Here is a 10,670-nt window from a genome sequence, read left to right as displayed (position 1 = left end):
CACATACAGTACTGTACAAAAGTCTTAGGCACCCTAGCCCTATATATGTGCCTAAACATTTGTACAGTACTGTATATGGAACAAACTGCCAGAGGAAGTAGTTCAGGCAGGTATGTGTAAAACATTTGAGCGAATACAAAACTGGATCTGCAAGATTTAGAGGAACACAGAAAGTGGTACTTACTGAGATGGGTACCTTAGCCAACTTTGAATTGTTGGGCCCAAGAGCCAGTGTCTGTGCCATGTTACTCCATGACTATGTTAATATAAAAGAAATGAATGGAGATTGAACCCATGTCCAAGTTCTGCAATATAATCAATCACCAGATGTAAGTGAAACCTCTTGCCTTTCGTATAGTTAGATTGATTGATGTAATATTTTAAGAATGTTTAATTGAGGCATATAATTAAGTCATTGAATTAATGTAAAAAAGCTTTAATAGATGAACTCAGCAAGTCAGGCAGCATCCATGTTTATGGTACATGGGTAAGACCAGCATTTATTGTCCATTTGAAGTTGTCCTTGAGAAGGTGGTAATGAATCATCTTCCAGTACTGCTGCAGTCTGTGGTGAACATACTCCCACAGTGTGGTTGGGCTGAAGTTTCCAGGATTTAGATCCAGTGATGATGACGGACTGGTAGTGTATTTCCACATTAGTATATGTGACTCGGAGGAGAATGTGACGATGGTGGTGTTCCCATGAGGGGAGCTCAGTTGCCTAGCAGTTAGCTCAATCACTTTACAGTGCCAGCAATCACCAATCAAAGTTCAATTCCCACCACTGCCTGTAAGGAGTTTGTACATTCTCCCCTTGACCATGTGGGTTCCTCCAGGTGCTCCAGTTCACCCCTATATTCAAAAGACATATGGGTGAGGGTTAGTAAGCTGAGGGCATGTAACGACACTTGCAGTCTACTCCTAACACATCCTCGAATTGTGTAGGTCTTTGATGCAAATGAAACATTTCATTGCAAGTTTTCACATATGACAAATAAAGCTGATCATCCATTAGTAATCTAACCTCCTTAGTGACAGAGGTTGCTGGCTTTTGTGAGGTGCTCTCAGAGCAGCTTAAAGAAGCAACCATTTCCCAAATGGTGTGCACTGTGTCCACATTGTGCTGGTTGTTTTGTCCTGCAGAGTTGAACTCCCTGAATCCTGGAACTGCACAAACCAGGGCAAATGAAGTGTGTTCCACTATATTTTTCACTTACGTCCTGCGAACGATGGGAAGGACTTGGGGCATCAAAAAGTGAGGTGATTTGGTGCCAGAAACCCAAATCCTCAACCTACTCTCCTAGTCATAGTGGGGGGGGGGGGGGGTGGTGGTGGTGGTGGTGAAGCCTCATGTCAACTCACATTCCAGTACCAACATATACCCACCATACTCAGTAGAACACAGAATACAAAAGGCACCAAAATCATGCAGCAAAAACAAGCCCCTTTCCTCCACAAATGAGAATCTGCAGATACTGTAAATCCAAGTAACACAAAATGCTGGAGGAACTCAGTAGGCCAGGCAGCACCTATGGAAAAAAAGTACAATCGACATTTTGGGCTGGGACCCTTCTCATTTACTTCTCATCTGTTTTACTCCAGTCCTGCTGAAGCATCTCAGCCCAAAATGTTGACTGTGCTTTTTTTCTACAGATGCTGCCTGGCCTGCTGAGTTCCTACAGCATTTTGTGTGTATTGCCCCTTTCCTCCATCCACTTACACACACGGACAGTCCTCCAAATTCAGCATAGGCCTCCAACATTGGTTCAAATGAACCAAAGGGGATAACTTCACTCAACTTCAATTACCCCATCATTGAAATGTTCCCACAACCACTGGACTCTTTCAAGAACTCTTCATCCCATGGTCTAGAAATTCATTGCTTATTTACTTATCATTTCTTTCATTTTGTGTTTACACATTGGTTGAACACACAAGTTGGTGCAGTCTTTCATTGATTCTACTATGGGCATTATTCAATGATGGATTTATTGAGTATGCCTACCAGAAAATGAATCTCAGGGTTGTATACGGTGATGTACATGTACTTTGATAGCAAACTTACTTTAATGTCTTCCCTAGGACTGATGGGAAATATGATAATAGTAGTTTCTTAATAAATACCAAGCAGGTATCAGTGCATTAGTCATTAGGATAAATTGCATGTAGGCCATGAATATATTACATGTTAATGATCTTTAATTTATTTTACTTTCAGGCCAGCAAATACAATGACAGTGGAAACAAGGAAAAGGCCCACAATGCATCCGTAACTGCCAAGAAATTGAATATGTCTGCCACTGTACAGGGCTATTTCTTTTAATAATGTTATCAATTTTTGCTGCTCTTGGTGGCATGAGGGTTTTAGCTCATAACTAAAATGTAGACCTTTCAAATCCTTATGAAGGATTATTTCCTTCGAAGGCCCACATTGTGCTCCTATTTTGTAGATCGGAGGTTCCCACCCTGGGGTCCATGGACCCTTTGGTTAATGGTGAGCGTCCATGGCATCAAAAAGGTTGGGAACCCCTGCTGTTGATCTTAAGTATATTTTGTCCAGGAAATTTTGGTTTATCAATACTGTCATCTTTTCTACATGGTTAAAAAAAAAATGGCCTCCATTGGTCAAGTGATTTGTCTATCCGTCTCCTCAGTGGGAAGTGGCAATGATAAGATCTTAAATTTATTGGAGATTGATGTTCCCAACAGAGTGGCAGTCTTGGATCAGAGGGCACAGCTTTGGAATAGAAGGATGTCCCTTTAGAACAAAGATGAGGAGAAATTTCTTTAGCTAGAATTCATTGCCACAGACAGCTGTGGAGACCAAGTCATTGAGTATATTTAAAGCAGATGTTGGTAGGTTCTTGATTAGTAAAGTTGTGAAGGTTACAGGTAGAAGGTGGGAGAATGAGGATGAGAGGGATAATAAATGGTGGTGTAGATTCAATGGGCTGAGTGGCTTAATTCTGCTTCCATTTCTTATGGTTTATTTGTCATATGTACATCAAAGTATATGGTGAATGTGTTGTTTTGTCTCAATGACCAACGCAGTTCCAAACACGAGCTGGGGCACCTCGCACGTCTTACTCTGCTTCTGGCTCCAACAGAGCCAGCCCCAACTCACTAACCCTAATGCATGCATTTGGAATGTAGAAGGAAACCCAAGTGATCACAGGGAGAGCATGCAGACTCCTTACATATAGAGCAGGATTAAAGCTCCTATTGTTGATTGCTGGTGCTGCAAAGCATTGTGCTAACTGCTCACTACCATGCTGCCCTAAGGAATAATATGCTGATCCATCAGAATACAGATTATATTAGAGCATAGCAACAGGCCTTTTGGCCCAACATATCTGTGCTGATCACAATGCCAAATTAAACTGAACCTATAGGACTGCATGTGATCTATACCCTTCATATTCATGTGCTACTTTAAATGCCTCTTAAATACTATTATTGCAACTGCTTTGACTACCACCCCAGGCAGCAGGTCCTAGGCGCCCACTACTGTGGAAAATCTTAAACTAGCACATCTTTCCAGAATCAGGTTTAATATCACTACCACGTGAGGTGTTGTTTTGTGACAGCAACAGTGCAAAACAATTTCTACAGTACTGTGCAAAAGTCTTAGGCACCCTAGCTACATACATATATAATAATGAGTGAAAAATAAAGAGGTCGTGCTCATGGGTCAGTTCATTGTCCATTCAAAAAGCTGATGGTGGAAGGGAAGAACCTGAATCACTGTGTTCAGGCTCCTGTACCTCCTTCCTGATGATAGCAAAGAGGACATATTCTAGGAATTATGGGCTCAATTCCTGCTCTAACTCTTGACTGTGCACCCCAAAACCCTACCTGCCCCAAGACTGTTTATAAATGATAGATACTCATTAAGATACTTGTTTGAGTCTTCGCCTCCATCTCTTCAGCAGCGTGTTCCATGTTCCAGTCATCCTCTGGGTGAAATTATACATCCTCAGATCCCCTATAAAATCCCTCTCCTTAAACCAATACCCTATGATCTCATAACACCTCTTTAGGGGGAAATGTTTCCTACAACCCATCCTGATAGACCTTGAAATCTGGATTCCAAGTGCATTTATTATCAATGTACTATATACAACCTTGAGATTTGCCCCTGTACAAGCAAGCCACAAAACAAAACAGACCCATTAGAAAAAGACACTCATACACGATGTGCAGAAATAATATCAATCATGCAAACAGCAAAAGCAGGCAAACTGAAGTTCATGAAAGTGAGTCGACAGCTGCGAAGCCGGTTTTCACTGCAGCCATTGCAGGCCACTGTCTCGGTTCATTATTATCATCAAAGTCACCATATATCACCCAAGATTCATTTATTTGCAGGCATTCACAGTAGAAAAATAGAATCAATGAGAAACTACACAAAGACCGAAACAACCAATGTTCAAGAGAAGATGAACTGTACAAATGCAAAAAATAATAAATACTGAGAACACGAGTTTCTGCTATCCATCCAGATAGTCTAATAATTTTGTACATCTGTCAGGAACATTTATCATGAAGGCTTTTGTTTATTAAGTGCCTGTCAAGAGCCTGGAAGAGCTTTCCAGCCAATTTTTTTTTTTTTCCAGTGATCTTACTGGACAAGATGGAAGAGGGCAGCTGCTTGGAGCACAACAAGGCTCCACTCAGTGATAATGATAAACACAAGATATTCTTCAGATGCTGGAAATCCAGAGTTACACACAAAATGCTGGAGGAACTCAGGTCAGGCTATTCCTCTCCATAGATGCTGCCTGACCAGAGTTCCTCCAGCATTTTGTGTTAGTGTGATAATGAGCTTTAGGCAATTTGTAATGTTGATTTCAGGACAGAGGCTGAAAACCTCAGGAAAAACTAGAAACAATAGAAAATAAGGAAAAACTCAGGGCTGGCAGCACATTCCATAGTTGTCTGACCATTTGAGCTTATCTCAATTATATGGTGAAGTTCAAAGTAAATCATCAAGATATGTATATACTACCATATAGTACTCAGATATATTTTCTTCCAGACATTCACAGTTCAAACAAAGGAACATAATAGAATCAATGAAAAACTACACAGGAACACTGACACCACAAGTGTGAAAGATGATAAACTATGCAAATACAAAACACTCAAGTATACAGATTAAATAATACACCAAATAAATAAATCGATCAATCAATAAATAGTGCCTATTAAAGTATTCTCCCCCTTGGAAGAATTCATGTTTTATTGTTTTACAACATTGAACCATAGTGGATTTAGTCTTTGACATTGATCAACAAAAATGTCACGAGGTGGGGACCCACAAGCAGGACACAAACATCTTTCTTTAGGTTCAATAAAATAGCGTTTATTACTCGCTACACAGAAAATCGGGAAATCAAGGAAGACAAAGAGGAGCACGAACCTCGGACTACGGGACTAGGATCGCTGCGGACTTGGGACTTGGACAGTGGGAACATGGTCCGTGATTCGCCGCAGCCAGAAACGTGGACACCAAAACACAGGACAAGGAACCTTAAGCCAGGACTCCGCCTTCAGCTCAGGTACCAAGCCAGGACTCTTCGAGGGGTAGACACGGACAATGGGCATGAACATCGAGCCAGGACTCCGCCTGTCTTGTATGAAACCACAGCTGATGTGGTAACCGCAGGAAGGTTAAATATCTCAGTCCCAGGTTGAGCATTAGCAATGTTAGACTCCCCGCCGCCAGAGGAATTTAACTTACAAAATATGTCCTGTTTCTTTGATTTCACTGTTAGGGAAGTATTTTCCAGTTTAGTGAGGAATGCTGGTGATTGGCTTATGTTTCCTGGTGATCTCGAGTCAGTCCTTGAAGCAGAATCTGGGTCACGACCTCTTCGCGCAAGCAACGACATCGGAAGCCATTCATTGCTTGGGGGCAGCCTCTGTTCAATAGGCTCTGCTTCCCTTTGCCTTCGCTGAGGAGCCTGGACTACACTCTGGCGTAGGAAGGCGAATTGCTGGTACTCCAATGCGGGCTGGATGACTCTGGCTTGTCGTAGTGGCGACTTGCGAAGGCTTCTTAACACTCTCACCCCGAATGGCTAAAGCCAGGGGTTTATAAGCTGCCGGTTCGGGTCGAGGGTAGATTACCTTGATTGCCAAGCTCAAGGGACGCATGAAACGGAATTAGAAGGGAACAAGGAGTGAATGGTCCGGATCGCAACCTAACTAAATTTAAAGGGGAACCGATCCGGACCATGACAAAAAAAAGACACTTTTGTGTCAAAGTGAAAGCAGATCTTTACAAAGTGATCTAAATTAATTACAAATATAAAACACAAAATAATTGATTACATAAGTATTCACCCCTTTCAAGTCAGTATTTAGTAGATGCACCTTTGGCAGCAATTACAGCCTTGAGTCTATGCGGATAGGTCTCCATCAGCTTTGCACATCTGGACACTGTGATTATTTCCCATTCTTCTTTACAAAACTGCTCAAGCTCTGACAGATTGCATGGGGATCATGATTGAACAGCCATTTTCAAGTTCAGCCGCAAATTCTCAATCGGATTGAGGTCTGGACTCTGACTTGGCCACTTCAGAATATTAACTTGTTTTAAAGCCATTCCTGTGTGGCTTTGGCTTTATGCTTGGAGATATTGTCTTGCTGGAAAACAAATCTTCTCCCAAGTTGCAGTTCTCTTGCAGACTGCATCAGAATTTCCTCCAGGATTTATCTGTATTTTGTTGCATTCATTTTACCCCCTACCTTCACAAGCTTTCCAGGGCCTGCTGCAGTGAAGCATCCCCACAGCATGATGCAGCCACCACCATGCTTCACGGTAGGGATGGTGCGTTTTTGATGATGTGCGGTGATTGGCTTATGCTAAATATAGTACTTGGTCTGATGGGCAAAAAGCTCAATTTTGGTTTCATTAGACCATAGAACCTTCTTCCAGCCGACTTCAGAGTCTCCCACATGCCTTCTGACAAACTCTAGCTGAGATTTCATGTGAGATTTTTTTTTCCAACAGTGGCTTTCTCTTTGTCCCCTCCCGTAAAGCTGTGACTGGTGAAGTACCCCAGCAACAGTTGTTGTATGCACAGTCTCTCCCATCTCAGCCACTGAAGCTTGTAACTCCTCCAGAGTTGTCATTGGTCTCTTGGTGGCTTCCCTCACTAGTCTCCTTCTTGCACGGTAACTCAGTTTTTGAGGACAGCCTACTCTAGTTAGATTGATAACTGTGCCATATTCTTTCCATTTCTTGATGATTGACTTAACTGTACTCCGAGGGATATTCAGTCACTTGGAAATTTTCTTGTATCCATCTCCCGACTTGTGCTTTTCAATAACCTTTTCACAGAGGTGCTTGGAGTGTTCTTTTGTCTTCATGGTGTGGATTTTGCCAGGATACTGACTCACCAGCAGATGGACTTTCCAGATACAGGTATATTTTTACTACAATTGAAACACCCTGTCTGCACACAGATCTCCATTATGTGTCTTCTAAAACCAATTGGCTGCACCAGTGATGAGTCGTGTCATATTAAAGGGGGTGAATACTTATGCAATCAATTATTTTGTGTTTTATATTTGTAATTAATTTAGATCACTTTGTAGAGATCTGTTTTCACTTTGACATGAAAGAGTCTCTTTCTGTTGATCAGTGCAAAAAAGCCAAATTAAATCCACTGTGATTCAATGTTGTAAAACAATAAAACATAAAATCTTCTAAGGGGGGTAAATACTTTTTTTATAGGTACTGTACACTAATTTTGAGAACACGAGTTGTAGAGTCTTTGAAAGTGAGTTTGTAGGTTGTGGAATCTGTTCAGTGTTGAGTGAAGTTACCCATACTAGTTTCAGAGCCTGTTGGTTGAAGGGTAATAAATATTCTTGAACCTATCTGTTTGTGTTACCACTTACAGGGAGCTGTGGGCTTGGACCCCAAGATCCCTCTGTACACTAATGCTCCTTTATAAAAACACAAAATGCTGGCAGAACCCAGCAGGCCAGACAGCATCTATGGGAGGAGGCAGTGATGACATTTCGGGCCGAAACCCTTCGTCAGGAGTATTTGGCCTCCCAAAGTGGAACACTTCACACTTCTATTTATTTATTTTATTTAGAGATAGAGTGTGGAAAAGGCCCTTCCAGCTCAATGAGCTGCACCACCCAGCAAACCACCTATTTAACCTAATTTGCAATGACCAATTAACTCGTACATCTTTGGATTCTGTGATTAAACTGGACAGCCAGAGGAAACCTACGCGATCATGCAGAGAATGTATAAACTCCTTCCAGACAGCAGTGGGGATTGAATCTGGGTTGCTGCCTCTGTATTACCATTATGCTAATCGCTTTGCTACTGCCCTTCTATGCAAGCATGCCACTCTTGTCCGGATTAAACTTTATCTGCCTTTTCATGACACAGCTTGCCTCCTGGTTTCCATCCTGTTAATTCCTTTGACAACTTTCTGCACTATATACAACTTTGCCATTTTTGTGTCATTTGGAAACTTACTGATCAATGAATAAGTCAGACCAGGGAGGGTGTCCTTCCAAAATGGACAATAAATTAGCTTGATGTGATTTCCAATTGTCCAGTGCTTTACATCCATCATCACTGGTGAAACACTCTGGCTGCATAAGTCTAGGGAAGACAACCTCTGGCCCTGCTAAACTCATGAGATTGAGGCACGCTTGACCCCACCCCAAACCCCAGTTTGTGTGGATGCTGTATCATTTGCTACCCTGTTACAAATTAATGCCACAAAATAACAGACAATATATTGCATGTGATTAAAGGAATTATATTTAAGAATCTTAACTAAAGGGTTAGTAAAGAATAACAAAAAGAAAAGGGCTGCAATCCATCTCGAACAAATGGGTCTCCCACCAGGTCATGTGATACAATCGGTTCTCCCCTGCGTCTTCTCTCTTCATCTCCTCTCAAACAAAAACCCCAAGCGCAACCTCGGTGTCACTCACCAGAGAAACCTCCCCTTCAATTCGACCATCCTAATTGGATGGCACATATTCCTCCTCATCTCTTATCTTCAATAATAACCCAAACATAAGCTGAAAACAAGCAGCTCTCACAGAACAGCACAAAATGAAGTACATACGGCATAACAGTAAAAAATATGAACCAAGGCATTGCACTAGTTACAGTTTTTTTTTACCAGATTCACATTTAACTAACTGGATTACAAAGTCTTTCACTGTTGTGGTGGGACATGGGGCAAGATCATTAATTCAAGGATTTCTCTCCTAATCCTGAAAAAATTACAATGAACTTCATATGCTGAGCATAGTCACAGAGCACAGAAACAGGACCCCATCTAGCCCAGACCAAATTTTTATTTTGCCTTGACCCATCGATCCACACCTAGACCATAGTCTTCCATACCCCTCCCATCAATGTACTTACCCAAACTTCCCTGAAATCCACCACTTCCACTGGCAGCTCATCCCAGACTCACATCATTCTCAAAGTGAAGAAGATTCCCCTCATGTTCCCTTTAAACATTTCACCTTTCACCCTTAACCTATGACCTCTAGTTGTAGTCCCACCCAACCTCAGCAGAAAAAGCCTGCTTGCATTTACCCTTTCTATGCCCCTCATAATTCTATAAACCTTTATGAAATCTACCCTCATTCTTTTCCTGTACTAAAGAATAAAGTTCTAACCTATCCAGCCATTCCTTTTAACTCAGGTCTTGAAGTCCTAGCAAAACCTTTGTAAATTTTCTCTGTATTCTTTCAATCTTATTGATATCTTTTCTGTAGGTAGGTGATCAAACCCGCACACTGTACTCCAAATTTGACCCTATGAATGTCTTATACACTCAATGGCCACATTATTAGGTACCTCCCATACCTAATAAATTGGCCACTAAGTATATGTTTCTGGTCTGCTGCTGCTATAGCCCATCCACTTCAAGGTTTGACGTGTTCTACATTCAGAGATGCTCTTCTGTACACCACTGTTGTTACACATGGTTATTTGAGTTACTGTCACCTTCCTGTCATCTTGAAACAATCTGGCCATTCTCATCTGACCCCTCTCATTGACAAGACACTTTCACCCACAGAATTGCCGATCACTGGATTTTTTTTGTTTCTCGCACCATTCTCTGTAAACTCTAGAGATTGCTGTGTGTGAAAATCCTAGGAGATCACCAGTTTCTGAGATACTCAATCCACCCCATCTGGCACCAACAATCATCCCATGGTCAAAGTTACTTAGATCACATTTCTTCCCCATTCTGAACCTCTTGACCATGTCTGCATGCTTTTATGCATTAAGCTGATGCCACATAATTGGCTGATTAAATATTTGCATTAATGCGCAGGTATACTGGTGTACCTAATAAAGTGGCCACTTTGTGAATTGGTGGGACATACATCGACCTGTATTGGTGGTACGTACATACATCCAATTGCATGCTTTACCCCCTGCAATGAACAGGGAGAAGGCTAGGGAGTGGGGCTGAGGAGGGGGGAAAAGGATCAGCCATGATTGAATGACGGAGCAGACTCGATGGGCCAAATGGCCTAATTCTACTCCTATATCTTATGGTCTTATGGTGAACGATTTCAGCGTAACATTCCAACTCCTGTATTCAATATTCTGACTTATGAAGGCCGATACTTGCTGAGACACACAATACTGCAGCAGA

At 41.7% G+C, this 10,670-nt stretch overlaps 1 protein-coding gene across 1 annotated transcript in view; it reads right to left on the bottom strand.

Annotated features, from left to right (window-relative positions):
- Nucleotides 1-420: 420 nt before the first annotated feature.
- Nucleotides 421-10,670, bottom strand: part of LOC140716749 (neural cell adhesion molecule 1-like) — a 694,163-nt gene continuing 683,913 nt past the window's right edge. The window contains exon 17 of the mRNA XM_073029568.1: nucleotides 421-852. Coding sequence (XP_072885669.1) covers nucleotides 758-852 — 95 coding nt within the window. The 3' untranslated portion in view covers nucleotides 421-757. The remainder of the gene's footprint in view (nucleotides 853-10,670) is intronic.

The sequence above is a fragment of the Hemitrygon akajei genome, chromosome 26 (assembly GCF_048418815.1).
Source record: "Hemitrygon akajei chromosome 26, sHemAka1.3, whole genome shotgun sequence".
NCBI lineage: Eukaryota > Metazoa > Chordata > Chondrichthyes > Myliobatiformes > Dasyatidae > Hemitrygon > Hemitrygon akajei.
This window is presented reverse-complemented; position numbering and strand designations above follow the sequence as displayed.